We start from the raw sequence: 25,510 nt of genomic DNA on the forward strand, positions 1-25,510 counted from the left end.
GGGGGAGAGCCCAAGACAAGACAGGAGGTCAAGGAGAGGCGAAGCTTCCTTGCTGTCATGTTGAAGGAGGCTTTCCCAAAGGGATCCCACCATGTGGACTCCTGACCTTGGGGAGGGTCATCCAGACTGCTTCTGGGAGGGTGGAACAGCATGTGCAGAGGCCCAGAGGCCCTCGATCATAGTGTAACTGGGTCCTGCAGGGCCCAGCCAGGCTGAGCCATTCAGGAAGATGTGGAGGAGGGAGCTGGTGGGGTGCCCCCCACCTCACAGGGGTGCTTGGGGTTTACCCAGAAGGCAGCATCAGGGGGACAGAGTGGCCTGATTTTTGAAACTCAACAGTTGTTCCAGTGACATTACAGGGTACCTGGTCGGGGGGTGGGGAGCGGGCACAGGTGGGCAGACAGAAGGTGATGACAGAGAGGCCACCAAGCCTGGAGCTATGAAGGTAGGACATGGGGTCCCATTGTCAGGGAAGAGAGGAGCAGGAGTGACAGAAGAGGGCGTCTGGCTCTGTGACAGCCCCACGGACGCTGGATGGCGGGGAAGGGGCGGGGGCAGCTTAGAGTAAATGTGTAGGTGGGAGCCGAGGACGCTTGTGGTGATTGTCCTCTGTGGGGCAACGTGTCCTTAAAGATTTTTAAGCATGGAAGTTGCAAGCTGGGGGCTCTCCGGGCCATCCAGCGGGCTGCAAATTCCTGGTTACAATGACAGCTTTTTCTTAATGATCGCAAGACATCCCTTTTATTTCCATTTAGTCATCTAGCAATTAAGTAGCAGCAAAGCCCTGAGATGACTACAAATACCAGAATTAGCTGAATAATTTTCTCTCTCATAGATACATGTCTAAAAATGAGCTTTTCCTGGGGCACCTGGGTGGCTCAGTTGGTTGAGCGCCTGACTTGAGCTCAGGTCTTGATCTCCTGGTTCAGGAGTTCAAGTGTGGAGCCTGCTTGGGCTTCTCTCTCTCTCTCTGCCCCTATCCTGCTTGCTTTCTCTGTCTGTCTGTCTCTCTCAAAATAAGTAAACTTAAAATTTTTTTTTTAAAAATTAGCTTTTCCCCAAAATGTCACTTTAATAGAAAGATATTTTATTTCTGTTACCAAATACTGTTTAGGAAAAGGTCTTTAATTATTCTTTTAAAAACAAAACTTGGGGCGCCTGGGTGGCTCAGTCAGTTAAGGGACTGACTTCAGCTCAGGTCATGATCTCTCAATGTGTGAGTTCGAGCCCCGTGTCAGGCTCTCTGCTGACAGCTCAGAGCCTGGAGCCTCCTTTGGATTCTGTGCCTCCCTCTCTCTCTGCCCTTTCCCTGCCTGTGTGTCCGTCTCTCTTTCTCAGAAATAAATAAACATTTAAAAAAATAATAAAAATTCAAAAAGGGAAGCTAATTGTAAGTATCAATTATTTTTAAAAAAATTTTTTTTTCAACTTTTTTTTATTTATTTTTTTTTGGGACAGAGAGACAGAGCATGAACGGGGGAGGGGCAGAGAGAGAGGGAGACACAGAATCGGAAACAGGCTCCAGGCTCCGAGCCATCAGCCCAGAGCCCGACGCGGGGCTCGAACTCACGGACCGCGAGATCGTGACCTGGCTGAAGTCGGACGATTAACCGACTGCGCCACCCAGGCGCCCCATTTTTAACTTTTAAAAATGTTTATTCATTTTTGAGAGAGTAGCTGTGTGCGTGCGAGTTGGGGAGGGGCAGAGAGAGAGAGGAGACAGAATCCCAAGCCCGATGCAGGGCTCGAACTCACGAACTATGAGATCGTGACCTGAGCCGAAACCAGAGTCAGGCACTTAACTAAGCCACCTAGGCGCCCCAAGTCAATTATTTTTTAAATGAGGGACAGTTGACTTGTAACTGTGTTAGTTTCAGGTGTATACCATAAGTCCATATTTGCACACGTGAAACAGACACCACCATACGTGTAATTCATAGCCAGCATCACACCTAGTTCTATGCTTTTTTTAATGACGAGAAATTTTGAGATCTACTCTTAGCAACTTTCAAGTATACACTGCGGTGTTGTTAACTACGGTCACGCCGCTGGGTATTCCATCCCCAGGACTTAGTTTATAACTGGAAGTGTGTGTCTCTTGCAATCACAGTTTTTTTTTTATAGCAGCGTGGCAAATCAGCACCAGCCAAAAAGAGAGAGGCGTGGGGCCAGAGCTGGGAGGGTCCCACATTTGAAGCTTCCTGAGCTGTCCGTCTGGGATTCCTGGGACACACTGTCCTCCCGGCTCATGATGTGTGACCGTGCCCCCAGAGAACGGCCGGCCGGGGGCGCTCTCTCAAGCTTCGGTGTCCACGGTGTCCATCGGGGTTCGTAAAGTAGCTGTGAGTCACGGGCCGGTTCCAGTCGCCTCCCTCCCTGGAGGTTAGGCTGGTATCACAGGTCTCAAAACCCCAACCCTTTGCCCCGTCCTGATTCGGCTCGGTGGCCTATACCCTCAGGATGCACTGTAAATAACAAAGACACTCTCATCACTTGGAAAATTCCAGGCTTTGGAGGCTACCTCCCAGAAACCGGGGACAAAAATGGGCTAACTTCTTTTTTTTTCTTTTTAACATTTACTCATTTTTGAGAGAGAGAGAGAGAGAGAGAGAGAGCTGGGGAGGAGCAGAAAAAGGGAGAGAGACACACACACACACAGAATCCGAAGCAGGCTCCGGGCTCTGAGCTGTCAGCCCAAAGCCTGATGTGCGGCTCAAACCCACAAACCATGAGATCATGACCTGAGCCGAAGTCGACGCTTAACGAGTTGAGCCACCCAGGCGCACCCCCTCCTTTTTTTTTAAAGTTTATTTCTTTTGAGAGAGACAGAGACAGTGCAAGTGGGGGAGGGACAGAGAGAGGGTGAGACAGAGAATCCCAAGCGCGCTCCACACGGTCAGCATGGAGCCCGACGCAGGGTTCAAACTCACCAAACTGCGATCGTGACCTGAGCCAAAACCAAGAGTCGGACGCTTAACTGACTGAGCCACCCAGGCGCCCCATGGCCAACTTCTTTATTCTTTTTTTTTTTTTTTAATTTTTTTTCAACGTTTTTTATTTATTTTTGGGACAGAGAGAGACAGAGCATGAACGGGGAAGGGGCAGAGAGAGAGGGAGACACAGAATCGGAAACAGGCTCCAGGCTCCGAGCCATCAGCCCAGAGCTTGACGCGGGGCTCGAACTCACGGACCGCGAGATCGTGACCTGGCTGAAGTCGGACGCTTAACCGACTGCGCCACCCAGGCGCCCCTAACTTCTTTATTCTTGATCTCACAGAGGTCTTAGACCTGCACCTCTGGCCTCTCCCTTGTGTTGGGGCAAGGGAAGGGAAAAAGCACAAAGCCCAAAGGAGCAAAGCCGTATAACCACCCAGGGCTTGGTGCACGCAGGGCGGCAGGGCTCGAGCTTGGGGAGGAGCAGGCTCCAGAGCCACGGGGGTGCTGTCCCACACAGCCTCTCCATCTCCTGACCGTCCTGTCAGGCCTGTGATCCCCTCCAAGAAGCCACCAGGGTCACTAGCAAGCCAGAGAAAGAGAGAGAGAGACAGAGACAAAGCCAGGGGCATGGGGAGGGTTTCCTAGTATGTCCATGATGGAGCTGTCTCTTGGCAGCCACATGAGTCACCTGCCTGTGTCTTGAGCCACCCCCTAACACCCTGTGACCAGCCTCGGACACTTGCTTCCTGGAGCTGAGGAACGGGGAGAGCGGGGCAAAAGCGCATTGGACCCCATTCTCTGAGAACCGGCAGGGAGGGTTCCCCAAAGGGGAATTGGGACGTGAGAGGGTCTTGCCGCAGGCCAGGGCAGGCAGAAGCATCGCCAAGGACCCCCTTCCTAGGCCAAGCACCCGGGCCTTGACCAGGTACCCTCTTTTCCTCAGACCAAGGTGACAGCACTCAATGGAAAGCCTGTGGGGGCCCAGTACCTGCCCAGCTACCTCTCTCTCAGCAGCTGGTACTCCCCCAGCCAGTGCCACCTGCAGCTACAGCCCCCCGCCCGCCCCCTGCAGGTAAGGTGCTCAGGCGTGCCCTCCACACACCTCCAGGGGATGTGTGCATGCCCCAGCAGGGCCGACACTGATGCCCCGGCCCCCGGCCCCCGGCCCTCCAGCAAGGCCGTATTCCTCGGAATGAATGCCCATGATTGAATTATGGTGAATATTTAGGCTGTGGCCCCGGGGTTTACCACGATAAACTTGGCCATCAGGGCTCCTGTCTGCGGGCTTGTACTTCTTGTGCACAGGCTCTGACGTTTCCCCACAGACCTAGAGCTGGGTCTCGTGTTCCTTCTTCCCTGTTATTCAGCAATCCCGATTAAGTAAGATTCGCGGAGATGTGTGTGGAGACACGGATCTGTAAAAATTGGGCAGAAGGAGGAGAGTTCCTCTGTGCCCCCTCACCCCTGCGGGCAGTGTCCCCAATTATTAGCAGCCTGCATTAAGGTAGCACATCTCGTACAGTTGATGAGCCAGGTTGGATGTGTTGTTATTAACTAAGGTCTGCAGTGTATGTTAGGTCCTCTCTTCGTGTTGCAGATTCTGTAGGTTTGGACAAATGTATGATGACGTGTGCCCAGGGTTGTAGTATCTTTTTTATTCTTATTGTATTTATTTTAATGTTTACTCGTTTTTGAGAGACAGTGAGGGACCGAGCGTGAGTGGGGGAGGGGCAGAAAGGGAGACACAGGATCTAAGGTAGGTTCCAGACTCTGAGCTGAATGCTCAGAACCTGATGCAGGGCTCGAACCCATGAGCTGCGAGATCATGACCTGAGCCAAAGTCGGACACTTAACCGACTGAGCCACCTGGGCACCTGAATTTTTTTAAGTGTATTTATCTTTGCGGGGGCAGGATCGGGGGAGAGACAGAGAGAGATGGGCAGAGGATCCCAAGCTGAGAGCAGAGAGCCCGATGCGGGGCTTGAACTTGAACCATGAGATCGTGGCCTGGGCCAAAGTCAGGTGCTTAACTGACTAAGCCACCCAGGCGTCTCTGGTGTTATAGTATCATACAGAATGGTTTCACTGCCCTAAAAATCCTCTGGGCTGCACCTACCTATTCGTTCATCCCTCCTTCCCTGCTCCCCCCCTGGCAACCACTGATCTTTTCACCGTCTTTGTACTTTTGTCTTTTCTAGAATGTCATGTTGTGTTGGGAGAAGTGAAAACCTCCTGGGTTGTTTTGATTGGAGGTACAGTTTCAACACACACACACACACACACACACACACACACACACACACACAAGAAGTCAAGCCATGAGATTTATTTACAGATCCCAGAGTGGGGTGCGCGGGTGCAAAGTGAAGGGTGGGGGGAAGGGCAGTCCTCCGTCCCAGGTCACAAGCGAGCAGGAGACAGGCAGCCGGGCAGCAAGCACCCTTTACTTGTAAGGTGGTTGGAGACGAGGTCATAGCTGTAGGGGGGGGTCAGTGCTATGTGGTTATTTCCAAAGGCCCCCTGGGGAAAAGTGAAGCAGAAACTTGCGGCCAGAATCCTAAGCTCGGGTCCTTATCTAAATGTCCAGACTCTGGGTGTGAGTGGCTTTGTCAGGCCGTCAGATGCCCCAGCAGCAGCTCAAAATAGCTGTTTTCCCATCACGTGTGTATGGTAGTCCCCCCTCCCTTATCCATGGGGATACATTCCTACATCCCCAGTGGACGTCTAACACTCCGGATAGTACCAGACCCTACATGTGTTGTTTTTTCCTATACTACATGCCTACGACAAAGATTGACTTATAAATTAGGCCTAGTGAAATTAACAACAATAATGATAAAATAGAACCACGGTAACAATATTCTGTAGTGAGAGTCACGGGGATGTGGTTCCTTCTCTCTCGAAATATACTGGACTGTACCCAGCCTGCTTTCTTGTGATCACGAGATAGTAAAGTGTCTACGTGAGGGGATGAAGTAAGGTTGATGTGGTTCGGAGTGTTGGGGATCGGAGCCGACGGCCAAGAAAGAATTCTTTGAGACGTCTTTGGTGCAAAAAGGTGGTTTTCCTAAAGCACGGGGACAGGACCCGTGGGCAGAAAGAGCTGTGAGGAGTGATTGATGGCGTAAGATTTTCTATCCTATTGGGGGAGGGGGGTAGGGTGGTGTCAGGGTCCCAGGAAATGGAATCTACAGGTTCCTGGAAGTTTGGCGATTGACAGAATTGCTTTTTCCCCTTGTAAATTATTAAGACAGTTGTAAACTGATGGAGACTCAGGGCCCACATGACTGTGATCTCTATCAGTTAACCATGGGTTTTTCCCTTTCCTTTGTTCTTGGGCGGCCAGGAGTGCCTGAGGAATGTCACCTATGTGTGTGTGGGGGGGGGGGGTAGGTTATTAATTTGTGACTTGCCCTCAGTCTGCCTTTGTTTCCCACATCAAGGCGAGTGATGCAGGCGTTGTGACAAAGCATTAGGCTGCACCTGACCTTCTGATGATACATCAGGAGGATCACCTGGGTCGCCTGGGTGGCTCAGTCGGTTAAGCATCTGACGTCGGCTCAGGTCATGACCTCACGTTTCGTGGGTTCGAGCCCCGCGTCGGGCTCTGTGCTGACAGCTCAGAGCCTGAAGCCTGCTTCGGATTCTGTGTCTCCCTTTCTCTCTGCCCCTCTCCTGCTTACACTCTGTCTCTCTCTATCTCAAAAATAAATAATAAACATTAAAAAAATAAAAAAGGAGGATCACCCTTTCCAGAAGGCTGTTGACAGTGGTAACTGCAGGGGAGACTGTGGTAGCTGGAATCATACAACGTGTGGCCTTCTTTTTTTAGTGTTTATTTCTGTTTGAAGGAGAGAGAGACAGAGTGTGAGCAGGGGTGGGGGGAGGGGGCAGAGAGAGAGAGAGGGAGACACAGCATCGGAAGCAGGCTCCAGGCTCTGAGCTGTCAGCACAGAGCCGGATGTAGGGCTCAAAGCCATGAGCCCGTGAAATCAGGACCTGAGCCAAAGTCGGGTGCCCCATCCACCGAGCCATCCAGGCACCCCATACAGCGTGTAGTCTTTTTACATCGGCTTCTTTCGCTTGACGGTGTCTTACACGGAATGGATGAACTGTAGTTTGCTTATCCCTCATCTATTAAATAAGATACACATTTGTGTACAGTGTAAAGCACCCTGTTAACTCCGTTAACCAAGAGGCCCCAGGCAGAGCCTGGCTGCTGCAGAGTGAGCTGCTGCCCGGCATTGCTCCCAGGCCTTACTGGCCCGTAAACCAGCCGCTGCTCAGGCCCAAGGCCACCAGGGGAGGGTGTGGGGGGGGGGGGTGCCTGGGATGCAGCTTAGAGGAATCCTGGTGCCGGAGCAGCCCATTTTGGGGGCTTCGTGGCCCACTGTGGGAGTTTTGAGAATAAGAGACTCAGATGAGATCGTCTGTTCCCATTAGGCAAGGACCTGGCTGAGCCACTCAGACTTTCCTCTTGGAGGGACATCTCCATCCTGCCAGAGTCGGGTCAGCTGGCTCCAGCCCCCCCCCCCCCCCCGCCCCCCGTGACTGTCATCGCCGGGGCCCTGGGCGCAACCTCAGGGCATTGAGGCAAGAGTGGCCGTGCTTGGTCCAGTCTAGGCTCTGTGTCAGGGCCCTTTCCCCTTCCTCCAGCTTGAAGGCCCAGGCAGGGCAGGGGAGGGGGGATTGCTGCTCTGTAAATGGGTTTGACACCCCTATCTTTTAGGGTTGCCGTGGGGTTAGTGCATGAGAAGAGGAAGGTTATGCGTTTTTCTGCCCCCTAACATCTGAAACAGAAGGGGACTTTTGTTTCAGTGCCTTTTTATAAGGTGACTATTTACAAACTTAGAAATCGTAAAAAAAAAGTATAATCCTATGCCTTTCACCTAGATTTATGAATTCACATTTTGCTTCTGTCCATCTGTCCTCCTACTTACCTGCCCCCTTGTCCACCTATGCAGCCCTCTGCCCATGCATCTACCCACTCACCCATCCACGCACCTGTCCAAGGCACCTGTCCACCCATCTATCCATCTATTTTTTTTAATTAAAACAATTTTTTTAATGTTTGTTTTTGAAAGAGAGAGAGAGAGAGACAGAGCACACAGGGGAGGGGCAGAGAGAAAGGGAGACACAGAATATGAAGTGGGCTCCAGGTTCTGAGCTGTCCACGCAGAGCCTGGCGTGGGGCTTGAACTCACAAACTGTGAGATCATGACCTGAGCTGAAGTCGGATGCTTAACTGACTGAGCCACCCAGGCACCCCATCAACTCATCTATTTCTTTAGCCCTTTTGTTTTGGCTACAGCATTTGAAAATGAGTTACAGACATCCTGATGCTTCACTCTTAAAATATTTGAGCATAATACGTCCTAAAAATCAGGACATTCTTCAACATGACCTCAAAGCTATTGTCACATCTAAGAAAATTACATTAACTCAACACGGGCAGTGTTCAGATTTTCAAAGATGTCCCCAGGATGTGACTTCTTCTATCTTGCGCGTGAACGCCCACAGTCTTGTGCACACGTGTGCAAGTAATGTGCGGCTATGTGCATGCACGTGTATATGTGAGCGCGTGTGCACGCGTGGGCATGTGCGCATTTCATTCGGGATCCGTGGCCACCCATGTTGCGTTTGGCTCTTCTGTGTCCATATGAGAGAGAGAGAGCGTGCAGGAGCGGGGGAAGGGCAGAGAGAGAGGGTGACACAGAATCCAGAGGAGGCCCCAGGCCCTGGGCTGTCAGTACAGAGCCTGGTGCGGGGTTCCAACTCACAAACTTCGAGATCATGACCTGAGCTAAAGTTGGACCATTAACCGACTGAGCCACCCAAGCGCCCCTCATACTTTTTATTTTATTTTATCTTATTTTATTTTATTTTATTTTATTTTATTTTATTTTATTTTAAAGTTTATTTATTTTGAGAGGGAGAGAGAGAGGGAGTGCAAGTGGGGAAGGGGCAGAGAGAGAGGGAGAGAGAGAGGATCCCAAGCAGGCTCCGTGCTGTCAGCGCAGGGCCCAACACAGGGCTTGAACGCACGAACCCTGAGATCATAACCCGCACTGCAGATGCGTCGAGCGCTTAACCGACTGAGCCACCCCGGTGCTCCTAATTTCAAATTTTGGAATAATTTTAGATTTACAGAAGCGTTGCTCAGACGGTGCAGAGAGATCCTGTATACCCTTCATCCGGCTTCCCCTGCTGTTTTTAAGTTTTAGAAAGTCGTCTGTACATTGCTGAGTTGTGAGAGTTCTTTATACGTTCCGGACACTAGACCCTTACCAGACGTATGACCAGGAATGCTGAGTGTCTGGGGTTTTTACTGGGGGTCAGTCACCCAGACCTGGCCGACCACCTGCATAGCTGACCTCAGTCCCAGCCCCTCCAGAGGTCAAAGTGACAGAGTGTGACCTGTACCCCTCCCCCGGCCCCCCATGAATCATCTTGTCAGTATCTGGTGTGGCCTGAGGCCTCAGGTAAACAGAGACAGGCAGGCAGGACAGTTCAAAGGCTTGGAGATGGCCTCTCAGGAGCTGGGGGGCAAAGGCCACACCCCTCATGGGCCATGTTCCTGCACCGTCAGCTCGTCGAGAGTCTCCACGCTGTTAGCACAGTTGCTCCGCCGCCCAGGGCACACGGCCGGCGCCAGGATGCCCGGCTCTCTGCCGGGAGGCCAGCACTCCTGCCGCAGCCATCCCAGCCTCCCTGTGGCCCCAGAGCGGCCATCTGCCTGGCGTGGGTGCCGGGCCGTGGGTGCCAGGCAGGGCCCCCCGTGCTGCGTGTCTCCCACAGGTCGGAGAGGAAGCGCTTTTCCCGGTGAAGTCCACGTGCCCTTGTAGCTTCACCCTGTACTACGAGGTGGCCGCGCGGGGCAACATCGTGCTCTCAGGCCGGCAGCCCGCCCACCTCACCCAGCGGAGAAGCCGGCGGGCGGCCCCGGAGAAACCGATTCGCTTAATGCACCTTCTTGAGACGGGTGAGCCAGGCCATGAGGCTGGGGTTCCCTGTTCCCACTGACACTGGGGTGGGACAGACAGGAAGGGGGAGCAGGACGCAGCCTGGAGAGGTGCCTGCTTCAGGGCGGAGGGTGTGTGTCCCAGGCGAGATGGGGCTCGGGCCAGGAGGATGGGCAGGGGTCAGCTGCAGGGGGGTGGAGACGTCCTCTCGAGGGTGTCCTCACCGCCTGTCTGCAGGGGACTGGGGGAGGCGAGCCACAGGCTAGACCCCTGCGCCGGCCCGCACTGGACTGTGTTGTCATCTGCCGGTGGCCGCTCCGACTCTGCCCAGGTCACCCCCCCCCCCCCGCCCCCTACCACACCTAGGAGCCCTCCTCCTCTCCTTGACTCTGTGTGCTCACTACAATATCCGTCACCTCCCCTGGGTCTTCCCCAGCCCCATCCCCTTCACAGCCCTTCTGCCTGAAGCAGGATCCCCAAACCGGGCCTTGGGGGCACTTGAAGACAGACGATTTGTGGTGGGGCCGTCCTGTGTGCAGTGGGGTATGGAGCTGTATCCCCGGCCTCCACCCATTCGGCGCCAGTAGCAACCTATCCACAGGCAGTACGATGACCTAAGAAGTCTCCAGACATTGGCAGTGTCCCTGAGGGGAAGTCATCTGTAGGTGAGAATCAGGTAGATAGATAGATAGATAGATAGATAGATAGATAGATAGATAGATAGGAAGATAGATAGATAGATATGATAGATTAGATAGGAAGATAGGTAGATGATAGAGATAGATGATAGATCAATAGATAGATAGATAGATAGATAGATAGATAGATAGATGGATTTATGGATAGATAGATCCACAGATAGATCCCTAAATACTTAGATTTACACTCAGATTCATAGATTAATTCATAGTTCATAGAGATATAGGTGCATAGATACATACACAGGAAGACAAGGTCTCTCTCATGAGAAGGCAGAGTTTCTCACCCTTGGCACTACTGATGTTTGGGGCCAGATCATTCTCCCATTGGTGGCGCTGTCCTGTGCACTGTAGGGGGCTGAGCAGCATCCCCGGCGCCCCACCCCGCTAAGGCCCCACCCCGCTAGATGCCCGTGGCACTCCCAAGTCGGGACAGCCAAAACTGCCCCCTGGGGGGCAGCACGGTCCTAGTTGAGAACTGCTGGCCTGAATGGTGCTCTGGGAATGACACACCCACATCCTTTTGGGCCTTCCCTTCCCTTCTAGGTGGTGCAGGTGTCCACGGAGCGCTTGCCCTGGGCCAGCACCTCCACGCTGCACCCCCAGGTCATCCCCAGGGCAACCTGGGGCATTGGTGGCCCCGTCGTGGGGTGCTGGGTCCTCACGCCTCTCCCCACCTTTGCCTTGTCTTAGAGCCCCCTCCAGCCCCAGCAGCTGAGGTCAACGTGTGTGTGACTTCTCTCCGGCTGGCCGTGACCCCCAGCATGGCCCCCCTTGGCCGCCTGCTGGTCTTCTACGTCCGGGAGAACGGAGAAGGCGTTGCCGACAGCCTCCAGTTTGCTGTGGAGAGCTTCTTTGAGAACCAGGTAGAACGTGGGGGGCCAATCAGGGGAGTGGGGACAGGCAAGCGTCACCGAGGGCTGGGGGCTCCAGGGTGTCCGTGCCGGGCCGTGCACAGCTGCCGCTCGGGCTCCCAAATGGTATCCCGGGCAGGATCCTTCAGGAATAATTGCAGCCAAGGTTGCATCTTTACTGGACCGCCTCCAGAAGTCACCACCGGTCGCACGCAGGGAAAGCAGTCAGCTGTCCCCACTGCGTTCCAGATCTAAGGGACACCACTCACGTCCCCGCAGTGGGCTCAGCCTTCTGCCCCCTCTCCCTGCATCCTTTGAAGCTGGCTGCCGCATGCCCTCGGCCCGTGCCTGTCTCCCCGTCTCTCCCCTCCCCTCCTCTGCGCAGAATGTTCCAGTTGTACCAGCCTTGTTCCTTTCATTCTGCCTCCCGCCCTTGTCCTCACCTGGGCAGCAAGGCCAGGGTCCCAAGTGAGCTGGCCAAGACCGGTTCTCCTTGGCAGGCGGAGAGGGTGGGTGGGTGAGTCAGGAGAGTCTGGCCGAGCTCCTGGTCTCTCTGCTGTGTTCGGATCCAGGTTTCAGTGACGTACTCAGCAAATGAGACCCAGCCTGGGGAGGTTGTTGACCTGCGGGTCAGGGCTGCAAGGGGCAGCTGTGTGTGTGTCACTGCGGTGGATAAGAGCGTCTACCTGCTCAGGTCTGGGTTTCAGCTGACTCCGGCCCAGGTGAGTGGGGCCCTCTGGTGCCAGGCTCCAGCACCCCCACGAGGGTCTCTCCCTTTCCAGTCAGTGAAGAGCCCCCATGTGAACCAGATTCTTTCTCTCACCATCGAACCCAATCTTTATTGCTGTAGTGAAAGATCGAAGAGTCGAATTCATCAGACTCTTGCAATAGAACGTTGTCCACAGGTCCTACCTTTCCAGCCCCAGTCTGCCCATCTTTAGAATGGGCTAATGCCACCAACGCCCATCTCCTGAGATTGTCTCGAAGTGATATTCACGGAAGGAGCAGCCAGACCCCCGAGAGCCAGTTTGGGTTGAAAGGAAACCTCCGGCTGACTGCTCTCTGTTCTCCTTTGCCTGTAGGTTTTCCGGGAATTGGAAGAGTATGATGTTTCTGATGCCTTCGGGGTGTCCCGGGAGGATGGGTCCTTCTGGTGGGCTGGACTGGCAGCCCGACGCAGGCGTTCGTCCATCTTCCCGTGGCCCTGGGGCATCACCAAGGACTCCGGGTCTGCCTTCGCCGTAAGCACAGATGGTCTTAGACCCACCGCCCCTTCCAGGCTCCTCTCGCTTTGAAACAAATGAACTCCGAGATACGGAGATGGTCAGGGTGGAGGTTTCCAAACTTTTATTGGGGCAGAACTAGTTTGATTCTCCCCAGTGGAAGCTCATAAGCGGATCCTCCTGATTTGCAAGGCCAACCAGAGCAGAATGCTATGGGTGTCAACCAATAACTGGGACTTGGTATGGAGCAGAGGTAGTAAGGGTGCTTTGCTGGGAGGAAAACCATCACGCTGGGAGCAGGCGGCCGTGCTCTCAAGGGGCTCACGTCGTCCCCCTCCTTCCGGGCTGCGGACGCCGGGGGCTACCGGGGGTGCAGGAGACACAAGCATCATTCTAGATCATACCGCCAGCCCCCATGAGCATGCTGGCGGTCTCCACTCGAATGCACGGCCCATCTGTGGCTGCTCTCCCCCCCCCATTATAAAAATCATTAAAAACGCATCCTTTTCCTCTTTTTTTTTTTTTTAATGGGAAATTTTCAGACCTACAGAGAAGTTGAACAAAGGAACAAATGCCTATTTACTCACCGCCTGTAGATCCCACAATTAACACGTTGCTCTATTAGCTAAAAAATAGTACACGCCTACATCTGTCTATATATTTGCACATCTATGTCTGTACTGGAACAAACGATGTTTCAATTACACATTTGTTGAACGCCTGGCAGTTTGAACTGCTGGGCCCTGGCCGCTCTTGGAATTAAGGGGCAGGGCGGGGGGTGCTTCTGAGTCTGAGTCACTGACTTTATACTCCTTATTCCCAAAGCAGAGCTGGTCAGTCTGGGGTGGGGCTTTCCTGCAGTCTAGTTGCCCCCTGTATTTAGCGCAGTGGTCGAGATCATAACAGTAACAATTGCAGATCTCCATCTGTCTCTGGTCTAGATCAGGCACGGTGCCAACTGATTTTTTTTTTTTTTTAACGTTTCTTATTTATTTATTTAAAAAAAATTTTTTTTTCAACGTTTTTTATTTATTTTTGGGACAGAGAGAGACAGAGCATGAACGGGGAGGGGCAGAGAGAGAGGGAGACATAGAATCGGAAACAGGCTCCAGGCTCCGAGCCATCAGCCCAGAGCCTGACGCGGGGCTCGAACTCACGGACCGCGAGATTGTGACCTGGCTGAAGTCGGACGCTTAACCGACTGCGCCAACCAGGCGCCCCTCTTATTTATTTTTGAGACAGAGAGAGACAGAGCATGAACGGGGGAGGGGCAGAGAGAGAGGGAGACACAGAATCGGAAGCAGGCTCCAGGCTCTGAGCCATCAGCCCAGAGCCCGACGCAGGGCTCGAACTCACGGACCGTGAGATCGTGACCTGAGCTGAAGTCGGCCGCTTAACCGACTGAGCCACCCAGGCGCCCCTGATTTTTTTTTTTTTAATTGTGAAATTCACAATGAACAGAACAAACAGAAAACGAACCATTCTAAAATGCACAATTCAGCGGCATTTAGGGCATTCACGGTGTTGTGCCACCGGCACCTGTGTCTTAATTCTAGAATGCTTTCATCCCTTCCAAAGGAAACCGCATCCCCATGAGTAGTGGCTCCCTGTGCCCCCTCCCCCAACCCCTGGCAACTGCTAATCTACTTTCTGTCCCTATGGATTTACCTGTTCCGGATGTTTCATATCCGTGGAGTCATACATGTGGCTTTTTGTGCCTGAGCCACAGATATGCTGGCCTCCTCTCTGCTCTATCTTACGTGGTCACTGGGCCCCATGATCTCCTCAGCCTGTGTCACCAAGCCCAGAGCACCCAAGCTCTGCACCCAAGCCCAGGGCAGAGGATGTTGGGCTGGTAACCCCACAGTGATGGAACTGCTGGGGCCATCCCATCCACGACACTGTTGCCTAGGAAACGGGACTGGTGGTGATGACCGACCTGGTGAGCCTGAACCACCGACAAGATGGCGGCCTATACACCGATGAGGCTGTCCCTGCCTTCCAGCCCCACACGGGGAGCCTGGCGGCAGCAGGGTCCTCCAGACAACCCCCCAGGTAATTGCCACGTCGAGTAGGGCTGTCTCGCCTCATACTGTGGTCTTTGGGGGCTGGATCATTCTCTGTGGTGGGGCTGTGCATGCACGGCTGGGTGTTGAGCAACATCTCTGGCCTCCACCCACCTGTTGCCAATAGCACCTCTTTCTCCCAGTTGTTACAACCAAAAATGTCCCAGTGTCCCCTGGTGGACAAAGTCACTACTGACTTAGTAGTGACCCTGGGAACCAAGCATGCCAGCCCGCCTCCCCAGTTCCTGACCACACCCGAGTGCACGGGATTGGGGGTGCAGAGAAAGGAAGGCACCTCAGGAGCAGAACTGCCTGGAACAGAAGGGTTGGGGTGGGGAGGGAAGCTGGGGCTTGGTCCTCCCTCTCCCAGGGACTTTGCTTAGAAACTTCCCTCTAGTATCTCTCTCTTCTTCGTTCTTTTCCTTTCTCCTCCCTTTTCACCTTCAATTCTCTGCCTTTTCAAGTTGGACACCAAGTAATACTTCTCAGTCTCTTATTTGAACTCTGCACATTTAAGCCTTTTGAAAGGCATGAATTTCCCTAAGAGTGCTGCTTTGGCAGCACCTGAGTTGTGTTGTGAAGTGTTTCCATTATTGCTTCTTTCCAAATAGGTTCTAACTTTTTGAGCTGTGACTTGTGCAGAAGTGGACACTTTTTAAAATTTCAACTGATATTTTTTAATTAATATTTTTTAATGTTTTTCATAAATTTGTAGCAAACATGCATTGTGGCCAGTGAACATGGTCTGCGTGTTATTTGTTGTCCTGTTCTTACTTTGAAGACTTTTTATGTGGCCAACTTTTGTAAATGTGCATGTCTTCTTGAAAAGAAGATCTAAGCCCCCATCAATTCTGTACAGGGCTCTCTATGGATACTTTAGGTCAAGCCTATCGATGGTGATGCCTACATTCTCCATACTCTTGCTCACTTCTTGTTTGTCTGTAACTTATCAATGACTAAGACAGAGAAGAGTTCCCATTTCTCCCCTGGATTTGTGGCTTTGTCCCTGGAGTCATGGAAACTTAGTTTCACAGGAGGTGTTGTTTTCTCCGAGTCTCTCCTATCCTTTCCTGTCTCCCCTCTCTTCTCTCCCAACCCCTTCGTCTGATGCCTCTCTTACTACCTCCTCAAGCCCAGGTCTCAACCAGCCAGCTGGGGAAGGGGAAGTGTTCTGGAGACCTTGACTCCCATTCTGTCTGGATTTAGGGGTTGGGACTAGGGAGGCAGGCCTTAGCTCTACTCTCTCCCACCCACTCCAAGAAGGGCACAGAACCAAAGGGCTGGGGCTGGCATCAGTGTGGTCGGTAGTGGCTCAGCATCTTGTCTCTCTGGAGACCCTGAGGGTGGGCCCCACACCCCTCAGCCCTTGTTCTAAGCCAGAAGTGGCCGAGAAGACCTCCAGCCCTGGCAAGCCTGTCCCCAAAAGCCCTCTCCATCTTTCACACATTCTCTACCTAGACTGAGGTCCTGGATACCTTGTTCTCCTGGGTTCTTTCTGCCTGGGCCGCACACTTAGCAGGAGTGTGGCAGGCCCAGGAGGGTCCTAGTTTCCAAACTCCAAATCACAGCATGGGCAAACCAGGCTCCCCATATGGTACATGGCAGTATTCTAGGATGTGGTTGGTGAGGGAGGTGTAACACTGGCCTCTGGGCCTCCACCCACCAGATAGTGCCTTGGGGGTCCTGACACTCTCGTGTAGCAGGACCCCCAAGAGCTTGGCCTGGAGTGGATATGAAAGTAATTTTCTGAAACCCCAAACCACAAAGGCAGTTGTAAATCCCGCTGCACAAAGGCATAACAAATGCCTTCAAAAGCAAGTGTTCATATCTTTTTGTAATTGGATAACCCATCTGTACATCTGTATTCTGAAGACAAGATATTTTTCTTAACCATATGCAGTGATTTAAATTTTTTTCAAGCAGTGTGAGAGTTTATATAATTTAATGTAAGTTTCTCTCCTACCTCTAGACCCTCCATTCCCCTTTTTGGCCAGTAATTTCTTAGAGATCCTTCTAGAAATTTTCCATGCATATACAAGGATTTTTTTTTTTAAACAATGAGTGAATACTATAGTACTGTGCTGTGCCTTCTTTTTTTTTTTTTTTAATGTTTATTTATTTTTGAGAGAGAAGGAGAGATAGAACGTGAGTGGGGAGGGGCAGAGAGAGGGGGAGACAGAATCCCAAGCAGGCTCCAGGCTCCGAGCCATCAGCACAGAGCCCGACGTGGGGTTCGAACCCACAAACCGTGAGATCATGACCTGAGCCGAAGTTGGGCACTTAAGCGACTGAGCCACCCAGGTGGCCCTGTGCCTTCTTTTTTGAAGTCAGCAATAAGCCTTAGAGACCAATCCGTATCGGTATATCTGCACTGACCTCACTCTTTTAGACTGACGTGTAACATCCCACTGCACGATTGTACTACCATTTGATTTAACCCAGTCACCTTCTTGATGGAGATTTTGGCTGTTTGCTCCGACAAACCAGTCCATCGTCTCCGTGGGTATTTCCCTGTGACGCATGGTCCCTGTGACCCTTCTTCCCTTCTAAACTCAGGATGTGAAGTGCCTGTTGATTTAAGGTGATTCTATCAAGCCTTTGATGCTTCACTCCTACTAGTCCTAATCGAGTAGAATGTTAACCCTGCCAGGTAAAAGAGTTAGCACGTTCCGTCCTAATCAAGTAGAATGTTAATGGACAGCCAAGAGAATTAACACACTGCACCCTAACTGGGTAGAAGGTTAACCTTTCCAGGTACGAAGGAACGTGTTAACGTTCTACTTGTGTAGATGTTAACCTGCCAGGTAGCAGAATTACATTACGCCCATGGAAACTTAATCATTTCTTTTTCGAATTTCATAGAGCAGAGAAGAGGAAAAGGACCTTCTTCCCCGAAACATGGATTTGGCATTGTCTCAACATCAGGTACAGTCAGATTCCTTTTCTTCGTTGTGTTTGCAGGCTGACTCAAGGGCACTCGTGCAAGTCCAGATTGCCCCCCCAGTAGGTTTGCTTTCAGATCTGACATCAACATCTGAGTGAGACTTTGGGCATCCTTTCCTAACACATAAAAACTCAAAGCCATGAAGTCAACCCCAAATCCCGCTGCAGCTTCGGACATCTGCTCAGGAAATATGAAATGCAGGGGCTTTGTGCCTCTCACAACTCCCACTTGGGGTAACTCTATCCGCTCTGTTTGCGTAACGAGCTCATTAAAACGATTACAGTTCCCTGGAACGTGAACTCCACCCCACCCCCCTCCATCCCCTCTTCACTCCTCAGGGGACTCAAGCTCCTGCCCACAAAACAGGCTGCTTTCCTCAGCACATTTCCTTTCCACATTTGTTCCCCCTTTTAGTTCTTTTTGAAGAAGCCCTGCTGTGCCAAATTCCTGCCAGATGCTATTGGCTGTTTTTTTTCTTTCAATGCTTGGGGTCAGAACACGAGTGGTACTAGTAGGAGGATGGGGGCCTGCCCCGGGAAACTAGTTAGGCATGAAGGGTCAGACGCCCCGGGCCATGGGTGGGCTTGCTGCTGAGCAGGTGGGGTGGGGGGAGCTTCTAGACACGAGATGCCATGGCACGTGGTCATCACAGAACCGAGCTCACAGCTGGGGGTTCCTCAGACTGCTTTCACAGATGCTTGTGTCCCCATTATGGAAAGACTTAACTCCTGGTCAGAACAGATCCAGATAATTGCGTCAAGTTCCAGGGGTCTAAATCTAAGATGAGCTGTCTGTCTGTAATCATTCACATGTGTCAAATGTATCTATTTTCTGGGTGCTGGATGTTTTGGGGGGCCAGGTAACATTGCTCTTGCTTCCACCTTTCGGCTGTTAGAAATAATCCTGCTATGAACACAGGTGTGCAAATAGCTCTTCCAGACCCTGCTTTCGGTTCTTTTGGGTGTATACCCAGAAATGGAATTGTTGGATCGTATGGTGATTCTGTGCTTAATCGGTTTTTGTTTCTTTGTTTGTTTGAGACAGAGACAGCGTGAACGGGGGAGGCATACAGAGAGAGGGAGAAAGAGAGAATCCCAAGCAGGCTCCACCCTGTCAGTGCAGAGCCCGATGCGGGTCTCGAGCTCATGAAACCGTGAGATCATGACCTGAGCTGAAACTGAGAATTGAGAGTCGGATGGTTAACTGACTGAGCCACGCAGGCGCCCCATATGTTTAATCGTTTTGAGGAACCTGTATAGTGTTTCCCACGGTAGCTGCACCATTTTACATTCCCACCAACAGTGCACAAGGGTTCTTCTCTAAGTGTTCAGTAGAATTCACCAGTGAAGCCATCAGGTCTGGGGCTTTTTCTTTGTAAAGAGATTTTGGGTTATTGATTCAATCTCTTTAGAGGTCTGTTCAGTTCTGGGTCTGTTCAGATTTTGTATTTCTTTGTAATTTAGTCTTGGTTGGTTTTGCATTTGTATAATTTGCCCATTTCGTCTGGATCATCCAAGTTCTTGGCATATAGGTGTTTATGTACTTTTTTATGTACTTTTTAAAAATAATCTTTTGATTTCTCAGAATGGGTAGTAATGTCCCCACTTCCATTTCGTATTTTAGTAACTTGAGTCTTCTTTCTTTCTTTCCCTTAGTCTGTCTAGTTAAAGGTCGGTCAGTCTCATTGATCTTTTCAAAGAATCAGCTTATGGTTTTGTTGATACTCTGTTATTTTTCTGTTCTCTATTTCCTTTATCTCTGCTCTAATTTTTATTATTTCCTTCCTTCTGTTAGCTTTGGGATTAGTTTGTTTTTCTTTTTCTGGTTCTTTAAGTTGTGAAATTAGGTTGTGTATTTGAGATCTTTCTTTTTATTATTATTTAAAGTTTATCTGTTTTGAGAGAGACTGTGCACATGCTTGTGCAAGTGGGGAGAGGCAGACAGAGAGGGAGGGAGAAAGAGAGAGAGAGAGAGAGAGAGAGAGAGAGAGAGAGAATGCCAAGCAGGCTCTGCACCATCAGCAACTCAGGGCTTGAACTCAGGAACCGTGAGATCATGACCTGAGCCAAAATCAAGAGTTGGACGCTTAACCAACTGAACTACCCAGGTGCCCCAAGATCTTTCTTCTTTTTTAATACATATATGGCTATAAATTTCCCTCTCAGCACTGCTTTTACTGCATCCCATAAGTTTTAGTGTGTTATGTCTTGTTTTCATTCATTTCTGAGTATTTTAACATTTCCTTTGTGATCTCTTCTTTGATCCATTGGTCAATTAAGAATGTGTTGATTACATCAGCTCAGGTCGTGATCTCACGGTTTGTGAGATAGAGCCCTGTGTCGGGTTGTGTGCTGACAGCACAGAGCCTGCTAGGGATTCTCTCTGCCCCTCCCCCACTTGCATGCATGCTCTCATGCTCTCTCTGTCTCTTGAAATAAATAAATAAACATCAAAAAATGTGTTCTTGAATTTCCACAGATTTGTAAATTTTCTGGTTTTCCTTTTGTTACTACTTTTGTTACTAATTTCTAATTTTGTCTCATTGTGGTCAGAGAAGATACTTTGTATAATATCTGCCTTTCAAAATCTACTGAGACTTCATTTGTGGCCTTACTCATGATCTTGCTTGAAGACTGTCGTGTGTGCATGCCTCTGGATCTAGTTGCTTTATTGTGTTAAGTCTTCTACTTGCTTACTCATCTTCTGTCTGGTTGTTCAGTCTGTTATTCAGAACAGGCTACTGAAGTCCCCAACTATTATTGTAAGCTTTTTATTTCTTGCTTCAGTTCTTTCCCTTTTTGTATGTTTCATATATGTCAGTGGTCTGTTATTAGATGTGTAGGTGTTCGTAATTGTTGTATCTTTTTGCTGTATGGAACCTTTTATTACTATCTAATGTCCTTCTTAGTCTCTTATGTACTCTTTTTTTACTTAGAGCCCATTTTGTCCCATATCAGGATAGCCACGGCTGCTTTCTCTTGGTTACAGTTGGCCTGGGATATCTTTTCCATTCTTTCATTTCCAACCTATTTTTTTGTCTTTGCAGCTAAAGTGAGTTTCTTGTAGACAGCAGAGTCAGGTCATGTTTTTTTTGTTTTTTTTGTTTTTTTTTTTAAATTTTTTTTTTCAACGTTTTTTATTTATTTTTGGGACAGAGAGAGACAGAGCATGAACGGGGGAGGGGCAGAGAGAGAGGGAGACACAGAATCGGAAACAGGCTCCAGGCTCCGAGCCATCAGCCCAGAGCCTGACGCGGGGCTCGAACTCACGGACCGGACCGCGAGATTGTGACCTGGCTGAAGTCGGACGCTTAACCGACTGCGCCACCCAGGCGCCCCAGGTCATGTTTTTTTTAATTCACTCTGTCGATCTCTGCTTTTTTTGACTTGCGGAGTTTAATCCATTTACATTTAATGTAATTGCTCATAAGGAGGGCCTTATTTCCATCACTGTGCTTTTTGTTTTCTGTGTGCCTTATAGCAGGCAGCACAAGGCAGGGACCTTGTCTGGGCACATGGTATGGATTGGGGACAGTATCCTGGTTCCAGTGCCCAGTATGTTCTGTCCTCGGCTGTAATGCCCACCTCCCCTCTGTGAGTTTTTTGGGGGTAGTCACAGTGCACCGTGCATCTCCAGGCCCCTCACAACAGCCCAGCCAGGCTGGTGGGCAGCTCCCATTCTTGTGGCTGTTTCATGGTTATTTCAGGCAGAGGGAGCGCCCCCAGGTCGGTGGGCAGAGCCAGGTGTGGTATGACTGTGAAAGCAGGTAACTCTGAGCAGTTTGACGAGGCTCAAGGGTCGAGATGCACAAAGGTGGGATGGGTGGGAGCTGTCAAGGCTGAGCTGGAGAGAGGGAGAACTGAGCTGTCAGGTGCTGGAGTGGCCAAGTCAACCAACGACGAGAAGCCATAGTGAAAGTAATGGTGAAGCCCTTTCATCGTTACTGTGGCAGTGTAGCCTGACGCCCCCTGTTCCGGTTTCCCCACAGAACGGAACACCTTGCTGGTGGAATAGCCATGGGGGTCGTCTCACTATGGAGAGAGCCCTGGACAAACGGCTCTGGCAGTTTTATGGGCCCTGACACCTACAGAATGGGGGGGAGGAGAGCTCAGAGTGGGAAAGTACTGGGTGCTGAGCCAAAGTGGGAGAAATGCCTTCAAGGTTTCCTCCCATGAGAAGGAGACCTTGGCAGAGGTCTTCAGATACCTAATGACCTTGGGGCCCAGGCAGATCCCTAAAAACACACAGAGCTACAAATGGAGGCACTGGGGCTGGGAAGGCAAATATGGGAGAAGCATGGCTGGCCAGGGGCCCAGAGTCCCTGACTGCAGTTCCCCTCAGAGATCACAGCACACTGGCTAGGCCACAAGCCTGGTGTGGGGAGGGCGGCTTTCCCCGAGGCCTGCGAGGGAAAACCTTTGTAACAGCCTGTAGTCAGGCCTAAAAAAAAAATCACACAAAGATTTATAATCGAGGGTCGGGCTCTGCAGGAGTCTGTGGGACAAGGATGCCAGGCCAGGAAGAGTAGATACCCCTGAAGGGCAGGCTGGTGGCACCCAGCGTCCACAGAAAAGTTGGCTGTGCCCATATGGAGCTGGTGAAAGTTCTGCCACTTTTAATGGGAAGAGGCTGACTTGAGTTGTTAAAAGGTGACAACGTGTGGCCCTCGTAGAAGTGAGGATAGGTGTCCTAGGTCCTGTGGGGCCTGATGGACAGCGGGGTCTCCATGTGCCGCAGCCTGGGGTCAGGCTCCCGGGAAGCAGACAGGGGTCAGGCAGGTGAGTAAGGAGCAGAGGATTCTTGCAGCGAATGTTTGCGATAAATCTGGAAAGGACATCCTGGATATGCAAAGTTGACCACAGAGGTTCCCTCCCGAGCCATCCTAACGTGATCAGTGGTGCCGTTGGTGGGGGTTGGGTGGGGGCGGGGTGAAGGCAGGGAGAATCGTGAGCAGCACTGTCTGCTCGAAATATAACATCTGCAATTCCCCACATACGTAACGTCAGATTTCCTAGTGCCGTGTTATAAAGGGCAAAAAGAAACAGGTGGCGTTCATTTGAATCTTATATTTTATTCAACCCGATACACATCCCCAAACATGGTTGTTTCAAAATGCGATCAATATAAAAAATGATCGATGATACGTTGTACTTTTTTTTTTTTTTTTGGTACTGTATGCGTTTCCTGTGGCTGCTGTCACGAAGAACCACAGACCGGATGGTTTAAAACAACAGAAATTTGTTGTCTCATAGTTCTGGAGGCCAGGCATCCGAGATCAAGGTGTGGGCAGGGCCACGCCGCCCCTGGGGGCTCTAGGGGAGGAGCCTTCTGGGCCTCCTCCAGCCCCTGGGGGCTCTGGTGCTCCTCACCTTTTAGCTGCATCCTTCCCGTCTGTTGCCTCTGTCTTCACATGGTCTCCTCCTCTGTGTCCAGATTTCCTTCTTATAAGGACCCCCATCCTTAGATTGGGGCCCACCTTCGTCCAGTATGAACTCATCTTGGCTAATTTCATCTGCAAACACCCTGTTTCCCCAAATAAGGTCACATTCACAGGTACAGGGGGTTAGGGCTTGGGTGTAACTTCTGGGAGACACAAGCCCCAAATGACTCGACCCCTCCATTCAGTGTCTTCCCCCCGCTACACTGGGCGGAGCATGCACTGTTGTGGGTCCACCGTTGTCCTGAGAGCCACTGGTGTGCCTCATTACCTGAGTTAGGGCCGAGGGGCGGCATTCTCCTGTCACACGCCGCGTTGTGCCTGCGTGCTTGTTGCCGAGCTGCAGGGGCGCCTGCCTGGGCCCCCAGGCCTTCCAGCTGCAGCCCTGCATTCCCACCTGGCTGCCTCAGCTCGGCCCTGGAAAAGGGTCCCATGGTTGTCCATCCTTCCGCAGCGACCCGTCCGGCGAGGAGATGCTCAGCGTGCGGGTCCCGGACTCCATCACCAGCTGGGTGGGTGAGGCCGTGGGTCTGTCCGAGGCCTGGGGCCTGGGTGTCGCCGTGCCTGCCCTGCTGAAGACCTTCAAGCCTTTCTTTGTGGACTTCACCCTGCCCGCCTACGTGGTCCGCGGGGAGCAAGCCAAGATCCCGCTCAGCGTCTACAACTACATGGGCACCTGTGCCGAGGTACTACGCCTGCCCCCGCACACAGCCTTCCCTGTGCCCGGGGTTGGGGGGATGGCACCCGTGATGTCAAGAGGCAGGGGTGAGGGGAGGGGGTCAGCCTGAGGGGCTTGGAAGGGGACAGAGCATCTTCATTATCAGGGAGGGAGTCACCGAAGGGGCGGTCCCTGTGTTGTTGGGGAGGCAGGGGCAGGAAGTCCTGAAGGTCAGCAAAGCAAGTGCTCAGTATCCCAGTTTGTTTATTTCTTTCTTTATTTTAAATGTTTATCTTTGAGAGAGAGACAGAAATGTGAGTGGGGGAGGGACAGACAGAGAGGGAGACACAGAATCCGAAGCAGGCTCCAGGCTCCGAGCGGTCAGCACAGAGACCTGTGCGGGTCTCGAACCCATGAACCTTGCGATCATGACCTGAGCCAATGTCAGACGCTCAACCGACTGAGGCGCCCCGGTCTCCCAGTTTATACTTGCACACCGGCCGGCCCTGGCCGCGTTGCTCTGCTTGTTGGTGTCTCAGGTTCCACAAATGTCAGGGAGATAGGAGTCACCGGTGGTTACACGCTAAATGGGTTCGCAGATGCTAAGAAGGGTGTCCGCAGAGGGACCCAGACTCTGGTCATGCTGTCGAGGCTCCAGCCCCTGCAGGGGCTGTGTGGTGGGTCTGGTGGAAAAGGCTACTCTACCCCTTTCTTGTAGCTGCTGTGACAAAGCAGTGGGAACCGGGTGGCTTGAGACAATAGAAATGTGTTGTCTCACAGTTCTGGAGGTCAGAGTCCAAGGTCAAGGTGCGGGCAGGGTGGGTTCCTCCTGGGGGAGGGTCCGTCTGGTGCCTCAGGCCTGGCTTTGGCGGCTGTGGGCAGCCCTTGACGGTCTTTGGCTTGTGGCTGCGTGGCTCCAGTCTGCAACCTGTCTTCACATGGCCTTCCTTCTTCCCTCGCTTTCCCTTCCCTCTGTGAATTTCTCTCTGTGTTTCCTCTTCTAAAGATCCCAATTCTGTTGGGGTAGGGCCTACCCTAATAACCTCATTGTAACTTAATGACCTCTGCACAGACCCTGTTTCCAAAGAAAATCACGTTGACAGGTACCAGAGGGTTTAGGACTTCAACGTAACTTTCCGGCGGCCACAGTCGGACCGTTACAGCTACCCCAAGCGGGGTGGGGGCTTGGGGCTGGGGAGGAAGGCCGGCCGGCGATGGGGGTGGCCTGTGAGATAAGGTGGGTGCATGGAGGGGAAGGGAGAGTTTCGGGGGGCAGGGGTCTGTGTATCTGTGCGGCTTGGGGAGGCCAGGAGCACTCACCCTCCACCACTTTGTAATCCTTGGGTGCTGGCTAGGCCTGGATGTCAGTGGTGGGTGGGAGGAAGGGAAGTGAGGAGGGCTCTCCGGGGTTAGGGGCAACCCTCAGGGGCTGGAAGCTGAGGCTGTGGGTAGAGGGGTGAGTGGGGCACAGGATCAGTGGTCCAGCTGGGAGCAGGCCTGCTCTGTGCAGGTCTCAGCCTCACCCTAACAAGCCACACGCTGGGGACGTGGCTGACCTCCCCCTGGCCCTGCCCAAGTGGGTGGGGACCCCGAGGGCCGCGGGCTCACGACACACTGAGGGCAGATGTGAGCTGCAGCCGCAAAGCAGGCACCATGGAAACCAAGAGACTTCACCCCAGATTTTTGGCTTTTCCTGAAACAATGAGGACACGTGGCTAGAGAGTGATTGGA

General features: G+C 51.8%; 1 protein-coding gene across 5 annotated transcripts in view; it reads left to right on the forward strand.

Moving 5' to 3' along the window:
- Window positions 1–25,510, forward strand: part of CPAMD8 (C3 and PZP like alpha-2-macroglobulin domain containing 8) — an 83,256-nt gene that overhangs the window by 19,646 nt on the left and 38,100 nt on the right. For 4 of the 5 annotated variants that reach the window (XR_009261048.1, XR_009261047.1, XR_009261049.1 and 1 more), the window contains exons 13-20: window positions 3,881–4,009; window positions 9,736–9,919; window positions 11,291–11,463; window positions 12,024–12,173; window positions 12,534–12,692; window positions 14,587–14,729; window positions 17,603–17,665; window positions 23,576–23,807. Coding sequence is in view for 1 of the 5 variants with exons in the window: in XM_058727548.1 (XP_058583531.1) it covers window positions 3,881–4,009; window positions 9,736–9,919; window positions 11,291–11,463; window positions 12,024–12,173; window positions 12,534–12,692; window positions 14,587–14,729; window positions 17,603–17,665; window positions 23,576–23,807 (1,233 nt within the window). In the remaining 4 variants the exon portion in view is untranslated. The remainder of the gene's footprint in view (window positions 1–3,880; window positions 4,010–9,735; window positions 9,920–11,290; window positions 11,464–12,023; window positions 12,174–12,533; window positions 12,693–14,586; window positions 14,730–17,602; window positions 17,666–23,575; window positions 23,808–25,510) is intronic. The other variant, XR_009261050.1, reaches the window with a different exon arrangement.

The sequence above is a fragment of the Neofelis nebulosa genome, chromosome 4, assembly GCF_028018385.1.
Source record: "Neofelis nebulosa isolate mNeoNeb1 chromosome 4, mNeoNeb1.pri, whole genome shotgun sequence".
NCBI classification, from domain to species: Eukaryota; Metazoa; Chordata; class Mammalia; order Carnivora; family Felidae; genus Neofelis; species Neofelis nebulosa.